Below are 24110 nucleotides of genomic sequence, written 5' to 3'. Positions count from 1 at the left end.
GAAACGATGATTAACAGTAAAATATAATTATATTGATGTGCATACACGTCTAAAAATGATATATAAAAAGAGGGGAAATACATTCTAGGGAAAAAATGCTTACCAGTTGTCATGATTAAGGACTAGGCTGTACCTCTTCTTCAGAGAGAGCAAGAGACTCCAAATGATGTATCTATTTTACTGTTTGGGGAGTTTCTTGAGATATTTGCTGCTGTTTAATAATCTCTTGCTTTTGAAACTTTTTATGCACCAAGAAATAGCTAGTGGTGTCACTGTAGGTATGAACCCATACAACTGTTTATTGTAAGACAGCTTTCAACTGTTTTTTTCCAACAAACTGATTTGACAAATTTGTCTAATTGCTCTGAGCATGGTTTCTGTCTCCAGATAACTTCTTTCTTTCTTGGAGAATTCTGTCCACGGTGATTCTGCAGTTTCTATTCATGAGTCTTCAAAAATGAAGTTAATTTCTTTGCATGATTTGGAGTTAGTTGTATTTCCTCGTTCACTGGCATATGCTTTAGAAGAGAGAGGAGATGTTGGGGAGCAGAGTAGAATTAGACCAGCAGATAAAGTAGACGTGAAATAAAGCAATTAAGGAACACTAGTACTAAAGAGAGAAGTGAGGAAAACACAACACAGTTTAACTAGGAGGAAGTGTATCAAGAAGTAGCAGATCAGAAACTTACTGCAGGAATGTGAGGTTACAGTGTGTACCTGCTTTCCTCAGTGAAGCTGGCAGATCTGTGGTGCCCTTATTGAGTCTGATGTTTGTGGGAATTTTAGTGTCATCTTTTCCCTGAAATGTGTAAAGAACGCATGCATATAAAGCTGTGGTTCCCAGTCTTGTGTTTAAAATTAAAATTGTCTTTCTGTTGATTAATTTGACACATTTGATATGGAAATTCTTTGATTCTATGAAATAGAAAAGAAAAAATGTGCATGCTATAAATATTTTGGATTTATATATATTCTTTCCTTTGGAAGCTGTGGTTAATTTTTTTAATGAAACTCTTGTATTTCATTCAACAACTTTCTTGGAAATGATGGAGTTGTGGTTTTCATTTTCAAAGAGAATATTAAAGAAAATTAATTTTGTAGTAAGGCGACTAGGCTCCAAATCAAAATGTGTCAAAGTTGATGAAAGGATTCAATTGCCTTCAGTGTTCAAAAGTTTGGGTCTACTGAAGTTAACATTGTTTAAGATGGTAAATCTTTTAGTAGGTCTATTTTCATAAATGCTAATTTTCATGTAACTTTATTTCCTTTCCCTTTTGCTTCCTATGAAGGCAGGGGGTAGTGAGGTAAGTTCATTTACACAGTACAGAATCAAACACATTTTAATAACTTAACTATATTTTTCCAGGCTGTTTGTACTTTGAAACAGAAATGAAAGCTTTCACACTTGTATTAAATAGTTGCTCGTCGCTGGTTAGAAAAGGTATAAGGGACAAAGAGAGCCCAGTCTGAGTAGGTAAGATAGAATAATTGGGAGGAGGTCATCAAATCTCATCCTTTCTTCTTTAGTCCTCTGGAGTGGCTAACAGCTCAACTAGCTTCCTGTGAAATTTTTATGAATGTATGACAGTGCTGTAGATGTCCAACAAGGAATAAAAACCAAAGCATACAAGTTGCAGAGATGCCTGAAATAGGGGATAAACACAAGAGGTATTCCCAAGTCTGCACCACTGTGTTGGAGCTAATAAAGCTTCAGGGAGAAGAGAGGTGGTGTTAGCTTGCCTCTGCAACACTGTGCCAATGCAGCTGTAGTACTTAAGGATCTGAGCTCCTACATCCGCATAGCATTATGCATAGTCAAAAACATGCTCTTACATTTATAACACAACAATGAATCTTAAGGCTGCAGGACACCTTTCCTCAGAACTCTAGACTGAGCTGAAAGAATGCTTGGACCTCTGCTGATATAGAGAGAAGAACACCTCTCCATGCCTCTGTAGGCCTTGTTTCCAAAACGAAATCACACCCCTGTGGTGACAATAGGGATAGAGTTGTGTTAATCTCTGCATATCCTTCTGTAGACAACTTGGCATAATCAAGAAAGTCAACGTTGTCCATCTCCATAACAGATCATAGCAGAAAATTAGCAACCTGTATCAACTTATTTCTATTTTTAGGCCTTTAAAAATGTATAACTGTAAAGTCAGTGTTTCTGTATAAGCCATACAGTATGTGTTTCTTGTGTGTTTATTTACAGGGTGTTTGGGTGTACTGCTTAGAATGTGGGCAGAGACATTCCACGTTACATGTAGGCTTGTTATAATGACTGCCTTACATTAGGAGAGATTCTTTCCTTGTGGTAACACTATTTAAATCCTAGTATTCTTAGAAACACAGGTATATGCCACTGTACCATGTGCTTCTGAGAATGTCTTTCAAGTACCCTTCAGAAAGTATCTGAACTTTTTTTTTTCTTACTGTTAAGTGTAGGAAGAGTTTAATTCTCTGTGGGGGAAAGGGTAAGTGCTACCAGGTTATTGATCTCTGATACCAAAAGTGTAGTTACTAGTTAGGATTGTTGCACCTAGTTTTGAGATTTCTGATAGCTGAAGTCAATTCATAAACCCTGGTGAATAGTGAAGTTCCCTGTATATAGAAGGAAGACTGAAGGAGTGCTACGACTGATTTTTAGTATCCAGAGTATTAAATGAGTTAAGTCAAACAACAGAAGACTAAAGGAAGATGCATACCTGAAATCTCCCCAGTCTCCTGCTTCTTACAAAAGCGTATCTGTGAGGCCAGGTGCTGTAGTCCAGGATTGTGGCCTGAATTCTGAGTCATAAATGATACCACAGGGTACCAAAAATGGATTCAGTAGAATTAGTTTTATTTATTAGAAGAGTTAAGGTGATCTCATCATCTCACCTTTTATGTAATGTCCTACTTATAAGTAGCGGGATGGCATTAAAAAATCAGATTTTTAGGCCATTTAGTCTATCAATAATACAAATACACATCATCAGGTGGGCAAAAACAATGTCAATTCCTTTTGCTGTAGTAATGATATGTAACTCCCTCGTGAAATAGAATTATAATATCACTGACATGGGAATATTTGTTTTAACTTTTATCAAATGCACAAAATTGTGTGGGCTTTGAGGCAGCAATTATATGTCTGTAATTCAAATTATTTATATTTGCTGAATAATAATATTAGAAGATGCATTTTTATGTGAAAAGATGCTTAGTGTATGTATAAAGTTATGTAATAGCCTTATGGATATTCAACATCACAAAATAAGTCAGAAAACCATCTTTATCCTTTACTTAATGTTCCATCCTAGTATGTTTTTATGCTGGTTAAATTGCTCAGAAGAAAAATCCATCATGGATGGTTAATTCTGAAAACACTTCTGGCTCAGCTACTCCCTGAACTGCAAACCTCTGGAGGTTGGGAAATTAATCTGGAGGATATCACTGCATTCTTAGCCTGCTCTCATACTCCCTGAAGTGTTCACTATTTGTCACTGTTAATGGGAGGATACTATGATTAATATACCTTATATAGGAACAGCTGTGCCAACAGAGAATTGCAGTTTAATTTTTCAAAACAAATTTACTGTACTACAGATTGGCAAGCAACTAAAACCTTTGAAAGCATTTCTCTCTCATAGTTATCCCTGTCATGTGTTCTTAATAGGTGTTATTACTCAGGACATGTGCTAAGATCTCTTGTATGGGAAGATCCCTGTGTATTACACATCTTTTGAAATCCCTTTAGATGTTCTGCATCTACTCCCACATGCAATTCAAAACCAGGCATTGTGGAAAAATTGCTTCCAATTTTTATTTTTTGTCTTCAGGTCTTTTTTTGTATGTGAAGATGCATGCAAAAATGGGTATTGGTCGATAGCCGGCTGAATATGAGCCAGCAGTGTGCTCAGGTGGCCAATAGCATCCTGGATTGTATTGGAAATAGGGTGGCCAGCAGGAAGTGATTGTCCCTCTGTACTCAGCTCTGGTCAGGCCACATCTCAAATACTGTGTTCAGTTTTGGGCTCCTCACTACAAGAAGGATATCGAGGTGTTGGAGCATGTCCAGAGAAGAGCAACAAAGCTGGTGAAGGGTCTAGAGAACAAGTCTTGTGAGCAGCAGCTGAGGGAGCTGGGGTTGTTTAGCCTGGAGAAAAGGAGGCTCAGGGGAGACCTTACTGTGCTCCACAATTACCTTAAAAGAGGTTGTAGTGAGGTGAGGATCAGGCTCTTCTCCAAAGCACTAAGTGATAAGACAAGGGGAAATGACCTGAATTTGTACTGAGGATTGGAGGTGGGAGAGGGGGTAGGTTGTATCTTGGGAGACGTTTATTTGCTGAAAAGGTTGTGTGACATTGGAATAGGCTGCCCAGGGAAGTGGTTGAGTCACCGTCTTCAAGAAATGTGTAGATGTAGAACTTAGTAGCATGGTTTAGTGGTGGACTTGAGTACTAGGTTAAATGTTGGGCTAGATGATGTTGGAGGTCTTTTCCAACCTGAATGATTCTATGATTTATGAAAATGCGTATCCTATTTTAAATATTTGCGTATTCATAATGAGAAGGGAACTAGCAAAATATTTGCAAACTAGTCCTTTACTGACCCAGAAGTGAATAATTTCTTTTGACCTGACATAAACAGTAAATAAACTTAAACTGTACTTTCAAGGGAATGAGAGAGGGGGGAGGAAGCTGTTGAAATAAGGATTATTTTATCCGAAGTTAGGTCACCTCACATGTACCACCTTCTAATCATCATTGCAAGAGAAATTCAGCTCTGTTATTGTTTTGAATAAATGTATGGAATGCAATTAGATAATTCTGCTTGCCAGTCTAGTGGCTTGTAATATGAATGTAAACAGTACAAAGTCCAACTTTCTTTTTATTTTAAAAAATGTATCTCTTTTTATCCTCTCCTTTCCTTCTGTCAACTTGTATGATTCAAGAGAGGGGAGAAGCTGGGAATCAGAATGGAAAACAATACCAATGGACTTCCTAGTAGCAGCTTCCCTTGTTCTATTCACCCTATTTGCAGAGTAAATTAAATTACAGGGAAGTTGAAGACTTACATTAACTTTTTAAAAAAAGTTTTAGAAAAGCAGAACTCTTGAAGCTAACTTTTCTGTCTAGATCAGTTTCTGCATGTTGGAATGTGCATTAGTGCCAGGCATTAACCTTGAGGTTAAAAACAGTAAACTTCATTCCTGTGTCCTCGCTGCAGCCAAATTGCTTGATAGTTCTTAAAAGCAAACCAAAGCAAAACAAGGTGTATCTGCTAATCAGACTAATGAAAAGCGCCAATGCATAGTACAAATGATAAGGAATAATTTGTACATACCCATATATTCTGATGTTTACTAGTGACTTTTTGGTGGTCAATTATAGGAGTATCCATCATGCATGACTGAGAAAAACCATCCAGTGCAACAAATTTGAAAAATACTTGTCCAAATATCTTCAGTCAAAATAAACTGAATTATATAATCATGAAAAAACACAGTAATTATATATCAGAAGTGCTTAGTACCCCCTACTTTTCTTAGCTGAGATAATAATTTATTATAACTGAATATATTTTTATGAGTGTACTTGAACATCTGTTTTCAGTAGTGAGTTGAGTTTTCTATCCATGAGCTCTTTTAAGGAAGTTAAACCTGTTAAACCCTTCTTTAAGTTATTTGAGTGTTGTATTTGCCAACTCTTTAAACACTTGATATACTTCAGAGGTTTTAGGGTCTATTTCTGCTTTCTTTTTCTGTTTACAGTAGGAACTATTCCTACAATTATGTTCTCATGCCAGTACCTGTTCATAATTCCCATTTAAATGAATTGGAATTATCTGTACTAATAATAGATCTACACCGCCTATGAAGTTGTAATTCCCATATTTAAAAAGAAGTAAACAAATCTGAAGGTTAATAATAATTCTTTCTATGAATAATTCACTGACACTTAGCTTTCATATAGACTTGTATAACTAATCCTTTTCTCTTTCTTTCATACCTGCTGCTGAAAAGAGGTTCCAGGTAATGCTCTTATTTTGCGCTGTGCTCCATATTTTACTGTCACCTTTCGTTTTCCTTGAAAAGCCATCTGTCATGTTGGGTGCTATACCATGCACCTATTACTCTTCAGAGTAATACAGAATATTACTGTACTACTTACAAGCTGTGTATATATGTGTTATAATTCTATTCAATATATTAAGCTAGGTATTTCTTTACCTACCAGTATAAAATTAACTACGGGGACTGTTAAATGTGTCTAAGTTTTACAAATAATAATTTGTAATACTATTTATTGAAATGTAGAAATTAGTACTCAGTCCAGTTCCTAGCTGACTGCTTTCTGCCTCAAGTGTGGATGGTTTTACACTTGTTTCGACAGGTTCACCTGACATGTCAAGGTGTACGTGTTGCTTAAGTGCCGAAGTATTAAATTACCTACATCTGCACTAGTGTATACAAAATGCAACTTACTACTCACAGGACATGTGGAAATCATGATGACTAATCATTGTCAGGGACCTTATTTTAAAACTACCAGGTTTCATTATCTTCTAATGCAAATCAGATGTCTAAATTTTCACAAGTGACTTTGAAAATATTACCAAGACTTAATGCAAAAGTCCTTACTTTTTAAATTCATTCTTTACTTCATACTTGTTGGCAAATTTTGGGGAGGACAGTGAAAGTCACTGTATGCTGAAGACTAGTACCAAATCAATTGTTTAGTTCTGTGCAAGCCTCCCAAAGTACAAATTGTGTCTATGGTGACACTCACAGGAAGGGGGGTTTCATTTGTACTAGCAACTGCAATTTGCTCTAGGAAATCATGCTCACAGTAACACTTAACTTTCAAGACAGAAATAAATATTGGAATTGACATTATCATGAGTTGTCACAGAACTCAAAGAACCAGTGGTAGTTTGTTAACTACAGAAGAGGAAAATTCAGATGACCATCCTTTGTTCAGTTTATGACTTTAGAAACTTGATATCAATAACAAATGCAGGGAGTGAGGTGCAATATCACCACACAAGTGGGTAGCAATATTGATAATATTGAAATTATATCAAAATGCATGAAAAAGGGACTTCTTTTTGTTCTTAAGCTACTTCAAATTACTTCTATTATTCCTTTTTTATGGTCTCCTAACAAGAAATAATAATGTATAAATACTGATTCTATTGTCATGTTGAAAGTAAAGTGCCAGTATTGAGGTATTGTTTTCCCCTGTGATAGATGGCTGGACCTCTTCTTCCAGATGTTCAAACTGTACCCATTCATGAGTACCTTCACCCCATAATGTTATTCATGTTCTCCCACCCACCTTTTGCACGTATTGTTTGAGCATGCAGCCAATCTTGTACTTGCAAATATATGACCACTGTGTGCTGTATTAGTAATGTTTCTGCACATAACTAGCAGGTAAAAAAATATCTTCATCTTTTGAAACTTTAGAAAAGCACTTGGAAAATATATTCTGGTGTTCTTCACCATTCCTGCTTTTAAATGCCCAAGTTGGCACCTTGAACCTTAATTGGGGATAAAGTACATATGTGTTTGTAGTTTACATTCAAGTTCCACTGCTCTGAATCACTATAGTTAGTGTTTTGTAGATGGATACTTATCTCACAGGTCATCTAAAAATTTATATATGTAACTGAGTGTCAAGTCAAGTCCTCTTAGCAACTTTATTAATTTAATTCTTCTGTATGTATGATAATGTGTCAACTCTAATGATTGGCTAAGGATAGGTATCAACCTGTGTCTGTCTGTCTGTACAGACTTTAAGTACAGATGGTGTTTAGAAGCAGTTGCATAACGTGAGGTTGTTTTACTTCTCCCATTCCATCAAAAGGAATTAGCAGGCAGCAATGTTAGAAAAAGGCCAAATTCTAGATCCAAGCAGGAGAGAAATCTTCATAAACCTGTGCCAAAAACATGTATTTTTAGTTCCTACTGCCTTCTTTACTGAAAAAAAAACATGATTTTTTTTCTTAAGCTTTTTCTTACGCTCTTCTATATTTTATTTTTCTGCTTTTTCACTTTTCCCTGTCTTGCAGGGTCATAAATGAAGGGAAAAGGAAATAAAAAGAGGGGAAAAAAGAGGAAAGAAGTGAGGCTTGAGTATTCTTTGTCAAATGTGAGGGTGATGAGTTGAAGAAGGTCTCCTTATGCTATTTTTTTTATGAATTCCTAGAACAACAGCAATAGTAATAAAACTGTTTTGCTGAACTGCCAATCATCAGTCAGAAATATGAAAAAAAAAAATAAAATATTTAATGTGCTAGACTGAGCAGAAAGTAGATTGATCAGTTTCGCTCAATCTTCCTTTTCCCCCATCTGTGAAACTGTACAGACCTCCAGTGACAGAGGCTACACACAGTCTTTGCATGGAGCCTGCCTGCTCAGCAGCATTCTCTTCACTCACTTGTACTGTGGGGCTGTCTGATGACCTATGGTCATCAACTTCCTTGTTACTATTAAGTTTGTTTTTGTTGTTGTTTTTGTAGGGAAAAACCTGTTGAACCTACTTTTCATTTTCTTTATTTCAAAAGCACGTCATTACAGGGATTTCCTCTGCTGTTCTAGCTGCATCCTTTCCATTTCCATGAATCTCTCCAGAGCTGTGCAGCCCTCTCTTAGTCTCTGATATTGATATTCCTTTGCAACAGTAGTCAAATAGCACCTCAAAGTCAAATGACCTCTTGACAAATGATGAATGTGTGTAATTACTCCTAAAAAAATAGTTTTTCTATGAATTAATGTGTTGGTTTTTTATAGGTCTAAACAGAGATGAGAATAAAACTATTTTTATAGCTAGACAGTTAGGAATTGTCCTAAGAGAATAGGACTCAGTTCTCTAGAATTTGAACTTCTTTCCTCAGATCATATATTTTTTTTTGATGTTGTCTCTTGCTTTTGATCAGAAATCTTAATTTGCTTTTTTGCTACTAAATTTTTAATAATTTAAAAGTGATTTTAGTTAATGATATGCTTCTTTTAGTCCGCTGTTCAAGGTAATAGAGAAATTTCTGCAAGACGACTTAGGTCTAGAATCTGACATTTTTGTTCCATGTACTGCCTGAAACGTAATCTAAAGGAAGCCACATCTAAAGATTTCCTTGCTGTCTGACAAGTATTAGAAATTATGCTTCTCTCTCATCTATGAAGACTTTCTGGAACTGCAAAAGCAGTGTATCTTTCTACTTTCCTTTCTTCAGTAACGTTTGGATTTTTGCCCAAACATTTGTGCTGGTGTTTCTGTGGGCTTAAGTATTGATACTTCACAGTGGAATAAGGTAGCAATGTGATTTTCTTTAGTCCTTGATATGTCTTTGACAGCTGGATTTGTCTTTTGCTAGAAACTTTTTGATTAGATATACTTCAGTAAGTAGGCATTAGATGTCCTTCAGTAAATAAAATCCTAGCAGTAAAATAACAGGATAACTATAATAACGGGTACGTGCAATTCATTTAACTTTTTAACTCTGTTTATTTTTCAAATACTTTTGATATCCACAGAACTATTTATTATTTTTCTATTTAGCTTCAGTGATTGTAGGCACTAGAGTTTGTTCAGTGTTAAGCACTACTTCTAACATTCAAAAAAAAAAAGTTATTTGATAACATTCTGGGATATATGTATTCTATATTAAACATTGTGACATTTCCAAACAGATACATATATATATATATATATCTCCATATATATAAGTTAATTATGAAAGAAAGGGGAATTTGAATGCAAATTTACCTCTTTTAAAGAAGAGATTTAATGAAACTGTTTGATTTAGTTAGCTTTTTAATCAGACCTGGGCTTTATTAGTTTCTCTTTTTTCCCTCTCTCTCTGTCTTCATTTACTTGAATGAATAAGGGCAATTTTTAATTCTCTGTATCACTGAAGTGCTTTCAGAGAACCCATTCCCCATAAAGAATGTGTCCTTGAATTTTTGTTCATGCATTTCAGTAGTTTGATTTGATTGGGTAGTTAGTGGATTTCATTAGCACACAGTGATAAGAGGGCTTCCATGTGACACTAGGAGGTCTGTATTATGTTGGGAGATCTTGATCAGAGCATTTGCAAGTGAAATTACTCATCTACTGTGATACGATGAAATATTTTTCCTGATGACCTATTTCTATATTTGCCTAATATGATAAACATTATGACCTATTGGGAATGCTTTCTATAGATGATGTAGAAACTTAAAATAAAAATGTAGTTTCTTTATTTAAAAAATAAAAATAAAAGTGAGAATTTTGATTACACGTAGAAGTAATACCATTGTAATACGACAGCCTTGATGAAAAGATGCTAGGAATCAGTGGTGATAAGACAGAACAGGAGAAAGAACCTGAAAACTGTCTGGGGAGGTTAGGAATTTCACATCAAGTATAAGACCTGAAAAGAGATGTTCAAGACGCAGTAATGATTCAAGAGTGTTCATGAAGTTGTACGTTGGGATTATTGACAGAAATCAGATGTGTTCCTTAGTTTCTGTACTGGCCAACAAGCTTGTGCAGATGATGAGAGCAGCCCAGTATATGTGTGGTTTTGCTTTTTTTTTCCCCTCATGTCCAAAAGTTGGGAGAATGGAAGCAAGTTGATGTAATCTTTTTGGATTTCAGCAAGGCTTTCAAAATTGTTTCTCACAGTATCCTTCTGGACAAAATGTATCCAGCATGCAGCTAGATATAATGCAATGGGCGAACAATTGGCTGACGGTTCAGGCTCAAAGGGTTATAGTAAATGGAGTTACGTCAGGGCGGTGGCCAGGTAGTAGTGGGTTTCTGCAGGGTTCCATTTTAGGGCCAGTTCTCTTCAATATTTTCATAAATGACTTGTATGTAAGACTTAGAGGTCTACTGAGTTATTTTGCAGACAATATTAAGTTGGGATGAGCTGTTGACACCCTCGAGGGTAGAGAGGCCTTGCAGAGAGATCTTGACAAATCAGAGGGCTGGACAATCACCAGAAATATGAAATTTAACAAGAGAAAGTGCCAGATTCTGCAACTGGGATGGGGCAACCCTGGACTGGGAGAGGAGAGGGTAGAGAGCAGCCCCACAGAAAGGGATCTGGGTGTTGTGGTGGACAGAAATTGAATGTGAGTCAACTGTGTGCCCTGGCAGCCAAAAGGGCCAACCGTATCTTGGGGTGCATCAAGCACAGCATTGCAAGCTGGTCGAGGGAAGGGATTGTTCTGCAGTGCTCTGCACTGGTGCAGCCTCACCTCAAGTACTGTGTGCGGTTTTGAGTGCCACCCAAAAGAAGGATGTAAAACTCTTAGATAGTGTCCAAAGGAGGGCTACAAAGATGGTGAAGGGTCTGGAGGGAAAGACATACGAGCAGAGGTTGATGTCCCTTGGTTTGTGCAGTCCAGAGCAGAGGAGACTGAGGGGAGGCTTCATGGCCTGCAGCTTCTTCACGAGAGGATGGGGAGGGCAGATGTTGATCACTGTATATGAATATTGTGAATATGATTCACGTATATGAATTCCTTCTAACTGGCATCTTCAGAGAGGAAAAAGAGATCATTAACTGAGGATCTCAGAGAAGGAAGTCTGTGGTTACATTCCCACCAAACATGTTTAAAGCAGAACAGAAAGAATGAATATAATTGTCACCTCTTAATATTTGTTTCCGAGTGAGGAGACCTTTAGTGCATGTCCACATGGGACTTGTTTTCAGACCTGCATTCTTATATATGTTAGATGTCCTAGCTTTTGCCTTGACTGCAAGTTTATCTTAGAAGTCTGTTCCCCAAGAGTAAGAATTTTGGAGTAGCAAAAAACAAAACAAGTGTTAGCCTATCATTCTATTTGAAATTATAGAATTATTTCTCTATGAATCTCTTCAATTAGTGTTCTGTTTGCTGTTCTTAATAAAATTTTTACTTATTTATAAATATGAAGTACAAAATTTAATATGAAATATGAGCTTTAGTTATTTTCTTTCATGATCTGAATTTTCAGTCTTATCTTTAATTATTTCATCCTTTGAAATACATAAAAATTATTTTAATACAGCTCATATTCCTTTCCCATGGAACGATACATTGTGTTAACTATCTGATGTAAAATAATAATATTAATTTTTATATCTGGATTTGTTTTCTAATGTTAAGATTTTACATTTTATAGAATCTGGATTTATGTTGCTGAATTAAATATTTCAAGGACTTTTTCTGGCTATGTCTTACATAGACAGCTTTATTCAACTTAATCATGTTTGGGTGATCAGGCAATCAGACTTTTTTTAGCAGACAGAAATTTATAATAATACGGTTTTATTTTGTACATTTTTTTGTAAGTATTTACAGGCTTTCGAGTATAGAGGAAGTAACTAAAGTATCTCAGAACACAATTTATATTTGCAATATAATTTGCATTATAATATGTACAGATATTTTTTATTTGTCATATGAGATAAACCTATGAATTGTATTCAAATTGGACAGGGAAAGCAGAAGAATGTAATAAAGCTCAGAAAATAATGTCTTATTTAAATAACTGAAATAACTTTGTAGTTCAAAACATACAGTGTATAAGCAAATCATTATCTGTTGTTCTTAGAAATAGCATGGTGCTTAATTGCATCAAAGTCACTGCTTGAACAAAGATGTAATTAGAAGATAAATTACTTCATACTAAAAGGGAATATGAAAGAGAGCTGATGTGTTGATTTATGTAGATATTAGTTTGCTACACTACCCCCTGGATTAAGTCATCTGGATTTCACTGAATCTATATACAGATTTTATTTTTAAATGAATTGTTCCTGTTAAGTGTCTTTCTTACACTGTTTTTTTTTTTTTCCCATGGCCACATATGTTACATATTTAGAATCAATTTGCTCCTGCAGATTACTAGAAATAATTGCCAAATTTTGATCAATAAAATTTGTTTTTATGTTTCTTACTATATAAACTTGAACATCATCTATAAAATCTTCATCTGGAGTATTCAGAACAGTGGAACATATGTTATGGCTGATATTCATGCATTTGCGTGGTGATGATTTATTTCGAACCGAGTGTTCTTCAATAACTTGCTTCCATTGATGTAAGAACGAATAGGTGTACCTGGGATTCTTTACCAAGTGTTACAACAGGAAAAGGTAGAGCCTACTGAAGGAATGATGATCTCAAGTATTTAGAGTAATCAGGTATGGAAAAGAAAGAAATATCTTAAGAATACGGCATTAAAAACTAAGAATATTAAATCAATTGTCTTTCATGGAAAAACACACTTTTTCATTAACCTCATGGAGAGTTGGAAGAATTGTCAGAAACTTAGCGTATTTAACGTTTCTGAAATCAAAGGTGTGTTTGTTTTTTTTTCCTTTGACAAAGACATTTCTGTTAAAGATGGCTGCAAATATCAGTTAAGCAGGCTGGTGCTAGGAGTTTTTTTATACAGTAGCAGGTTAGAAGGTACTGTGTTAGTATGGAATGGGTGACGGACAGCCTTCTCTTATTCACAGTTCTTTATTTCAGACCACCAGTTAGTAGGGCGTTGCCACAGCCTGAGAAACTTCAGACAAATAATGTTGGGAAAAAAAAGAGACCTATAGAGGTAAGAGAAGGCACACTGATCTCTCCTCCCTCTCTTTTTAGACTTTTTTTTTTGCCAGATATTGACACACTTTTTTTTTCATTTTGGTAAATCCTAAAAATAACGTTACTTCTCCCACAAACTAAATGGAGCATGGCTTCATTCTTATTAAGAATAAAACGCTTTGAATGCAATATGTAGAAAACTATGTCTTGTTCAGATAACTGTTTATTCTAAGTGGATTTATTATCACTAATAAAACATCTGTTATTTTAATTTTATTTAAGTTTCTTTAAAAAATTTTAAACTCCTTATTAACAGTTATGTTTGATTATATATATATGTATATATATTCATAATGTCTTAGGCTCCAGCACTATATTTTTCCTAGTATATGGCCAATGCAAATAAATATACTCACTTGTGATTAATCTGAAGTGGAAATTTCACCTAAACATTAAAGAACTGCATTGTTAATATGAACTAAAATACTTTTTATGACTTAACAAAATGCTTCTTTAAAAAAAAGATCTTTTGTCATCAGTGTTCCAGAATTTTTAGGTGGTAATTCAGCATTCCTAATTGCCGAGTGGAATTAGGCAAGACAAAATAGGCAAGATCTCAGTTTCTGTTGGTTTGAGACATCATTAAACTCCTCTTTCATTACTTCATAAGGACACGTTTGGAAAATAAAGTCCTGGAAAAGACTGCAAAATTCATAATTCCTGTAAGTTTTTGATTATCTAACATTTAAATATCTTCCTTAGGACCTAATTTTGGAGCTGGTATTTGGGTACCGAGGCAAGGACTGCAGAAACAATGTGCACTATTTGAACGATGGTGCCGATGTAATATATCATACTGCATCTATTGGGATCTTGTATAACGTGGCAACAGGTAAGAGAAAACCTACTTGAGGAAAATGTTTCTTATCACATATGGAGTAATAGTTTATGAAGTTACTGGTATGCTTTAAATCTAATAAAATTAGATGGGAAAAGTAGTATTTTTATTTGCTGTTGCTGAAGATGCAGTCTGTGGAGGCAATTCCTAATATCCGCATAAGCAAGCTTTATATATTTAAATCTTTCTGCTAACTGAATTTTGAAGAAAGTAAAGATTTGATTATTTTGGCAATAGCTTTCTGGAACTTGCCTGCTAAAATGAAATGTAAATGTAAAAATTTGTTTAGGGAACAGTTCAGAGTTATTGAGTATTATGTTGGGTTTTTATGTTTTTTATCTTAGGTTCTCAGTCTTTTTACCAAGAACACAATGATGATATTTTGTGCCTCACTGTAAATCAGCACCCCAAGTTTACCAACATAGTGGCAACTGGCCAAGTAGGTATGTTTGTATTTTTGTAAAAAGAAATTAACATAAGAGCATGCAATTAGGGCCTTGTGAGTTCATGGTAAATCACAAAAGTATTTGATTATGCTATCTCCGTTTGTATGAGTGTTACTCAGTTACCTGTCCTCTTTATGTTTATATGAATGTAATTTAATGAAGTTTAAAAACAAAAACAAAACAACAACAAAAAACACCATTCAGGTATGAAAGAAACCTTATCTTTTGTTTGCAGTGTTATGAAAAAACTTTTAAAGAAATTCTAAGCCCCATGAAATTATTCTGTGTTTATTTAACTAACAGCTCGTGTTAGGCCTTCCAAACAATCATAGAGACTTAATTAAGCTATCCCTGATTTTTTTTTTTTTTTATAGATTAGAATCAGAATACTTTAAATAGTTGTCACTTGATGTAGTTCTGTCTCATCAGGCAGGTTTAAAATACCTACTTAGTGTTTTGTTAATATGTAGCTGTAAGATTCTGGACAGAACCCAAACCCTAAGGGAGTTTCCCTACAGATAAATATAGATTTCTGGGGGAAAAGATGTTTCATAGCAACGTTAAAATTGATCTATGAACTCACCAAATTAAAAATAATAATAATAATTTTTTAAAAACCACCACTGTGTATCTGCATAGTTCAACAAGTACCACTGTTTCTAAATTTCTCAGATGAACATAATTTTTTTATAGTCCTACAACCCAACAGCAGTTTTCACACTTTGAGTTGTTTCTTAGCAGATTGAAGCATACGTTGTTTTCCTTAGTGCATAGAACACAAATAAAATCATTGTTTGTTTTAGCCAGAATAACTTTTTTTGTAGATTTTTTTTCAGATGTTTCATCTAAATATGGTCAGAGTTTATTACCTACTTTCCTGTGTCTTGGATTTTTAAGTGCATGTTTCATTAAAACTGATTCATTGATAGTAGTAACTACTTAACTAAACTAGCTGAATTTCTTGGTGAGTTTCCTGCCTCACATCAATTTAAAGAAATGGAAATAATTTAAACAGAAAAAATTATCTGCAGATTTTTACCTACAGTTTCATTGCAGAGAATATTTGCAGGAATACATGCCTTTTATTGTAATAGGAAATCATTTGCTTCTGCAGTGTATTTCTTAATCTGGCTTAATTTCTTAATAAGATAGAATATACGGGAAGAATGTAGTCATAATGTAGAAATCTGTTCTTTGCATGGATCATTTTCTTCAGTGTTCAGTTTACTCGAAGAAACACAGGACCCTTAATTCTTTTTAATTTTGTAATCATTTCTACACCAACTAGCAGTAGAACAATTTAAATTATTTCATAATGTGGATTAAGGGATACAAATCAGGAGTAGATGACACTTAAAAATTGAACTGCAAAACACTTTATAAGGAAAGAATTACATCTAAAAAATGAACTGGAATCGAAATGTCATTGAACATTTGGTTGTTAGATTCCAAACAGACATTAACAAGCAAATACTTCATAAAGAACATACTAAACTGATTCTATTTGTTCTTTTGATATGACTTGCACAAATATGTCTTCACTACCATAATTCAAATCTTCAAAAGGTTTACAGAAACATTAGCTTCAAGTATTTTTAAACTACAGTGCTGTTCCATAGAGTCTCAGTAATATTTCCCAATAGCTGAAACTATAATCCTGATATCTTATCACTCCTGTAGAGGATCATTGAGTGTATTTGCTACTTGCCAGAATCAGATTAAAGCATTATTTCTCAGCAGGATAACAAATGACATTTTTCTACTTAATATAAGACATCAGTAACATGCTAATTTTTTTATTATTATTTAGAGTTGGGCAAAGAGAGACCTAACATACACCAAAATGAAAGTTTTATGTTGTAACTCAAAATGGAAATCAAAATATATTAATTCTGGTAATTTGTAGTTCTGATGCTACCACCATTTATCAGTAATTAATCATATTTAACACTAAATGCAGTATTGGTGCTGCTGCAATGCAAAGAGATGACATCAAGGTGTGTGTTAAGAAATTACACTAAATGTGGCATATATTTTCTTTAGCATTTATCTTATTTCTGGTCTAATTATTTTTCTGCTGCTTTTCCATTACAGGAGACTCAGCAGATATGTCAGGTAAGGGAAATAAAATTTTAACATCTTCAGGTGAAGTTAGCCCATCTAGTAGCCGTCACAACTTTATAGAACAATAAGTGACATTTTTAGTTTATTCAAACCTGGGATCAGTCCTATTACTTTTAGCACTGAATATAAACCACAATAGCTCAGCAAATCTTAAATGTAGAAACAATTAAAATGTTAGAATACACTTAAAAACTATTCTGTTGTAACATACTCCCTTCTTGCTGCCCAGTCACTAGTGAGTTCTAATACATACTATGACTGTAGCCTTGCTCTGTATGCTTGCAGGTTTTATAGACGTATTGGGGCTGACAATTAACAATTGTTTAAGATACATAATTGAAAATAGTTTTTAAATATGCATTTTCAAAGTATATTCCATTGAGGAGGCCTAGGTGACTGAGTGAATAAAGCACTTTTACATTTATGTATGATTGTCATGCGGTTATTACCACTGATCTAAAATGCTTGTTATGGTGTCAGTTTAATTTTTTACGTATCATTTTGGGTCTTTGACAGTTTGACAGTCTTGATTGAGCTATTTTTATTAATTAGTATTTTTTCAACTGTAATCTAAAAAATTCATCACCATCATGTGTGACTGAGTTCATTGTTGGGCAGCCATAATTGTCTTGTGACACATCTTCAGAGATGCATAAATGTGTGTTCATGCATACCTAGAAAATATAATAATCTTCATATGCTTCTAAAGATTGTTCTGCGAAGAACAGATGTACAATGGCATTTTAATGTGTGTTGACTTCTTTCAAATATGCCAAATTGTGCTTGCTATAAGGATGGGAGGAAGAATATAGGTACCCCTTCCCACACAAACTATGTAAAAGAATCAGTGATGGTATGGTTGTTTATATATTTCTTTAAAAATCACTATTACTGTATATGATGCCTGGAGATTTTCCTCTTTCACTTGCCCTTTTCTGATTGCAACTTTAGTTTGAGCCTTTATACGTTACTAAATTCTGTTTGTCATTGCCTGAAACCAGCACTCTATTTTTTTGTCTTTGTGGAACCATTAGTCTGGAATCCAAGCTGCTGCCTGCCTTCATTATAAAGATGCAGATAGTTTCACTTTAAATTTATTGGTGGATATGTGGCACCTCTTTTACCAACAACTCTTACTTTTTTTTAGTTCCCACTTTCTGTTTTCTACAGTGATGCACAGGTTCTTGAAACAGTGATATTGGTCATAGGCTGGAATGGCAAATTAAATTTCATGACTTGGTATAGATTTGCTTCATCTTACTGAAGATATTTTTTGTGCTGTCAGCCCATGGTAGCTTTATTTCACTTCTCCCAGAAGGAAAATCTCTTAGAAAATCTCTCTTTGGAGAGATGTTCAGCAGCTGTAGTATTCCACAAGGAGGTTACAAGGTCAAGACAGACTTTCAGAAGAGCACAGTCAAGTAGGAGGACTCAAGAATCAGTGCTCTCTGTCCTTCAAGTCTTGATCTGAAAAATTTGCTCAGTTATTATTCCTTAGTTATACCTAGATGAAGGTTTCTGTCTGTTGCCCAAGAGAAAATTTTCAGTTGAGGTTACGTGGGAGGTACACAGGCCGAGGGCCACGGAGTGTTTTACCAAAGAGAAAAACAAACAGTTGAAAGCTCTCCATTCCCTCAACGTTCTGTGAGGGCAGCAGGGAGCTTGTCGAAAGTTTTGAGGCATACCAATAATTGACAACCCTTTCTGTTTTAATGGCATATGTATACTATGTTGTAGTACCTCTAAAATAGCAATGATCAAGAAATGTTGATGCCATATGAGAAAATTGTGGGGAGCAGAAGAAATTAAGACATTGTTCTGAAGACTGGCAACAGCTCTGAAATTATCCTTGAAAGTTTAGTTTCATGTGGCTAAAATTTTATCTAAGTCCCTGTGCTTACTGTTTCCCATTGTATGGGTGCCTTTGAGGAGTTAGATTTAACTAATTAGAAATAAAGCATGGAGCTGAAATTGATTTTAGTTGATGTAAATCTGGGTCTAAAACTGCAACGGGTAACCTCCGTCGGCAGTCAGATTTACTTGAGATTAGAAGGAAAGAAGTTTGAGGGAGACTAGTACTGTCCTGGAGATGCCCTAGATGCTACTCAGAAATTGCAAACTATTCTTGGATAGTAAGATCTTTGGAGAAGGCATTGCATTTGGAAAAAGACCCTAGCCATTACCATAATGGGAATAATAGCATACATTAATAGCAGGCAAAAGTGGTTCAGCTTACAGTCCAGACAATACAAACTAAATTAAATACCCTAGTTCTCCTACAGTAGTAAGCTGATTATTCACCTGAAGTTCTCCAAGGAGAGCATACATTTCAGACAGATGGCCATTTAATAGAAAAGGAGATTCTGGTCTTGTACTGTAACCTGATTTCTCAGAAGCTATCAGCTGTCCAAAAGCCCCACACAGAAATTATGATCTTGTTGGTCTACTCGCTGTTTGTAGAGGCTTAAGTTAGCATGCTGAGACAAGTTTTACTCAGAGAAAAAAAAAAAAAAAAAAAACAGGAGAAAACAGCTTGCTTTCAGAGCTTTTGCCATGTTTCATAGTTTTTGCTGTGCTTCAGAAGAGCAATAAAACATTAAGCAACATTTACATCTCCAGTAGCATAATGAGGACAAATTCTTCGTCCTAGCTTAATGATCCTATTTGCAGGAAATTGGTTTCCAAACAGAGGCCAAAATCTCCTTTCTTTTCTTTCATCTGACCAGAATAATTTTGTCCTATTAATAAAAAATAATAATTGCTTCGGTAAGAAAATCATTAGACACTTTCAATACATATGCTAATTAACTTTTCTTTTAATATATATTTGTATAGCTACAGCTCCTTCTATTCATGTGTGGGATGCAATGAACAAACAGACATTATCAGTACTGCGCTGCTACCATTCAAAGGGAGTTTGCTCAGTCAGTTTCAGTGCCACTGGCAAACTGCTGCTCTCTGTAGGGCTGGATCCCGAACATACCATTACCATTTGGAAGTGGCAGGAAGGTAGGAAAGTGATTGTTTTTTTGGAATCCATTTATGTTGTTAGAAGTATATCGGACTGAGTCAAAGACAGTTAAAACATAAAAGTAGCAGGAGGTAGAAAATTATTACGATAAATGGTGTGCACTATGCTCTGTGCAAGAAGGGGTAAGCTAAATGTACTTATCTGCTTTAATAACTGCTAAATATACCTCCTTTGGAACTGTTATGTAAAGATGAGGTTAGTTCCCTGATTTATAATTAGAATAATTAAGGAAAAATGTATTCTTCTTAAAAATATATATATCTTTCAGTCATTTCTTTGCTGCTTGGTAAAAATCCTTTATAAATGTCTTTTTTGCTCACAGATGAAATTTTCTCTTCTTTCTGTTCTTTTATATTCTAAAGACTGATTACTTGTTTTACTACTAAAATAATCCCCCCGAAGTTGCAAATTACAGAAATGTGATGCCAGTACAGTTCATCTGTGCCACTATATTATTTGTATATTAAGTTATACTACAGTTATTCAGGTTGGCTTTTATCCGAGTTCAGGATTTAGGATAAAGCAATTTGGACGTCTCTTTCCCATCTGTTAAAGCCATACCCAGATTTTAATATTGATTCTTCAGTCTTACTGGTTTATTGCTCTCTCTTTTGATTGACTAGTGTCTCTCAGAAGTTTATAAATAAGCTACTAAATCAATGAAAATGATCCTTCACAGCTTGTGTAGCTGGATGCAGCGTCAAATGTGCATTTATACAATCTTAGGTAATGTGAAATTGTGTGGTAAAAAAAATGTGTGTAAAAGCCTGAGCAGCAATTCACTGCCATTTCAGTCAGAATATACCTGTGCTTATCTTTAAAAGCTGATACAGCTTCAGCATGTCAGCTAAGATGTGTATTCCCTAGAAAAGGCTAAATACCACAGGAGGCCAGGTAATATGTTTTTTTCACGTAGTAAAATTATTGAGGAACCTTGATATTTATGGGTCAAAGTGTCTGATCTTAATAACTCTGAAAAGACTGGAAGAGCATTACCTTTGAATCTAAGACCATATGTAACAAAGTCATTTTCTGCATTTTCTACAGAAAGAAATAAAGCATCTTCAGACAAAATTTCCAGAGAAGTCATGCATTAGTCTCTTGTAATTTGTCCAGAGTATGTGATTTTCAAAGGATTCCTAGGAATTTAAGAGGAGATGGATACTTGGATCTGAGCTCCTTACCCTCTTATTCGTAATTATAAGAAAATTATAAAGTAGAAAATTATACGTAGGAAAATTATAAGTAGATGGCACCTTCATTAGGTGCTACACCTTGCTACTGGCTCTTATTAAATTACTTTTTAAAATTTACATCATAATTTAGGAGCAGTTCTTACTTTTCCTTATAACCTCTGTGGGCTCGTATGAACCATCATTCTCCAGAATGAATAAACAAATAAATGTTGCTATAAATGTATATTTTTCCTAGTGCATTTTAAAAGTCCATTTTCTTTTTTTGCCAGGTGCCAAAATTGCCAGCCGAGCTGGTCATAACCAGCGTATATTTGTAGCAGAATTCAGACCAGACTCGGATACCCAGTTTGTTTCTGTGGGAGTAAAACACGTGAGGTTCTGGACACTGGCTGGAAGAGCTCTTCTCAGTAAAAAAGGGCTGCTGAGTTCCATAGAGGATGCCCGAATGCAAACAATGCTGTCTGTAGCTTTTGGAGCTGTACGTACCTTAACAAACTATTTAAAGATGTATACATACAAAAATTTCTTGACTCTTCTCTGACTTTATTAGTTTTAACTGAGACCTTTTTTAACCTGTTAATAGGTTAACCTGTTGTCAGTTGTTTTATACACACGGTTTAGCATTTCTAATGCTTACCTTTTAGTTAGAACTAATACCAACTAATAGAGAAAGACCTACGTAATGTTATGTTTTCAGAAGAAACAAGTGTAGGTGCTTTGGGTTTATAATACACTGATTGGTATTTAATCCAGCTGCAACAAAGCTGACTATAGGCTGTGGGAACCCAACACTAGAACTGAGGCTAATTTTATGCCCACCTAGGGGTGATTATATTCTGTTCTGCATGCATTATTACTCATGAGTGATCTGAAAGTAGCACAGACCTGGGGCATTCATTAACATCTGTGACTGTTAGATGACCTCAGTAGGGTTTTGTTTTGCTTTTTGTTTTTGACAGATGTAGGTCTTGTTGCCAAGTTCCACATCCTTGCCATTTCAGGACTTGTTCTGAATTAGCAGTATTCATATCTTCAGCTGGGCAGATGGCCATAGCTCTCTTTTGAAGTGGTCCTTCTCTTCTATTGCATGTGTCTCCTTTCTGGCCTGCCTATTGGGTCCAGACTGAATTGGTACTATTGATTTAGACTTCTGAAACTGCAAGTGGCCGGAGATTTCATGTTTTTGTAAGACTACATGTTTTCCACAATGGTATCTCTTTAGGTACCTTTGATTTCATAGAATGATTTGGGTTGGAAAGGGAACTTAAAGATCATCTGATTCCAATCCCCTGCCACGGGCAGGGACATCTCCCACCAGACCAGGTTGCTCAAAGCCTCATCCAGCCTGGCCTTGAACACCTCCAGGGATGGGGCATCCACAGCTTCTCTGGGCAACCTGTTCCAGTGCCTCACCACCCTCTGAATAAAGAATTTCTTCTTAATATTTAACCTAAGAGATTTCAGAGAGTCATGTCTTCCTAAAAAGTGAGAAGTTATCTTCCAAATGTTAGGTGCTAGAGATGCACAGCCCAGGCATTAGTTGGTGTTTTGGAACCCTCAGTGAACTTTCCTATGGAGGGATGCTTCTTAGCATGTAAATTGGGCTTCATGCTGAATATCCTGGAGCATGATAAGAGGTTGTCTGAGGATGTAAAACTTGCAGGGATTTTGTAAAAAGATACACAACCTGAATGAAGCAACACCTGTTGTGTTTTCCATACTGCTTGTAGGAACAGTTCTAGAAGTGTTGCTATTCCTTGACTTTTATCTCAGGAGGATCTGGTTCAGGTTCAGGTGCTCTGAAACAGGTTAAGATCAGCCCAACAGTTAGGCCGTGAGGATGGTCAGAGGATCTGCCCCCATGTTTATTTCCAGTCCTCTTTTATTTACTCATTCATCAGGGGTACCACCACCTCCCCCTTTAAATAAGGATGTAGAACATCAGCATCAACCAACTCAAGGAAAGTGTTCTTGCCAAACATATGCATATTATATAAAATACTTTACAGGACACTGACTTTGAGAATTCTTCCTCAGTTCCTGTTGGTTTTCAGTGTATCCTAATAAGTTTTCCTTAAATATAAGAGGTTATTATTTTTATTACTTCCCAAAAACAGGAGGCAGAGAAAAAGGAAACCAAACAATTAGTCTGAGTTAATAGCAGGCTGTTTTCTTCATAAACTACTAGTTACTGTAATCATAATGCACATAGCAAGATGGTACAAATTGCCTGTTTGAGTGGAATGTCAAAACTGTTCCTGGTTTTCTTCATCTTTAACAACATTTGTGCACACCTAATAGGCTGAAAACAGATAACAATATAGCTGAATTTTAAGTCACTGTATTTCTCTCTGCAGTGTAGAGCCTATTAGCTACAAGAAACCATGTGTTTCAGACTTCAACAAAGCATATAGCAGTTTGTTCTGACCCTACGTGTCTTAATTCTCCTACACAGGCATTCAAAAAAGCAATCTAGCCTAAAATCAAGTGGTGATGATCTTTGTTTCTGAATGTTTTTCTCCTGCCTTACTCAGAATCAGTTGATGAGTATATTTTTCCTCTTTTCAGAATAACTTGACATTTACAGGTACTATCAGTGGAGATGTTTGTGTTTGGAAAGATCATGTCTTGATACGAATTGTGGCCAAAGCTCACAATGGACCAGTTTTCACAATGTATACCACATTAAGAGATGGCTTGATTGTTACAGGAGGCAAGGAAAGGCCGTGAGTCTTTTTTTTTTTTTTTTCTTCTGCAAGCACATGTATTCTCTAAAAATGATTTTGGTTCATACTTTTTAATGTGGAGTAGTTGACAGAGATGTCAAAGCTGTGAGTAGTCACCTTTGGATCAC

General features: G+C 35.3%; 1 protein-coding gene across 5 annotated transcripts in view; it reads left to right on the top strand.

Moving 5' to 3' along the window:
- EML5 (EMAP like 5) overlaps positions 1–24110 on the top strand; it is a 105466-nt gene that overhangs the window by 72787 nt on the left and 8569 nt on the right. For 2 of the 5 annotated variants that reach the window (XM_035328937.1, XM_035328936.1), the window contains exons 28-36: positions 1290–1304; positions 6008–6016; positions 13499–13577; positions 14324–14453; positions 14804–14902; positions 17000–17020; positions 19865–20038; positions 21526–21734; positions 23825–23982. In XM_035328937.1, coding sequence (XP_035184828.1) covers positions 1290–1304; positions 6008–6016; positions 13499–13577; positions 14324–14453; positions 14804–14902; positions 17000–17020; positions 19865–20038; positions 21526–21734; positions 23825–23982 — 894 coding nt within the window. The remainder of the gene's footprint in view (positions 1–1289; positions 1305–6007; positions 6017–13498; positions 13578–14323; positions 14454–14803; positions 14903–16999; positions 17021–19864; positions 20039–21525; positions 21735–23824; positions 23983–24110) is intronic. The other 3 variants (XM_035328938.1, XM_035328939.1, XM_035328940.1) reach the window with 3 other exon arrangements.

This window comes from Oxyura jamaicensis, chromosome 5, assembly GCF_011077185.1.
Source record: "Oxyura jamaicensis isolate SHBP4307 breed ruddy duck chromosome 5, BPBGC_Ojam_1.0, whole genome shotgun sequence".
NCBI lineage: Eukaryota > Metazoa > Chordata > Aves > Anseriformes > Anatidae > Oxyura > Oxyura jamaicensis.
This window is presented reverse-complemented; position numbering and strand designations above follow the sequence as displayed.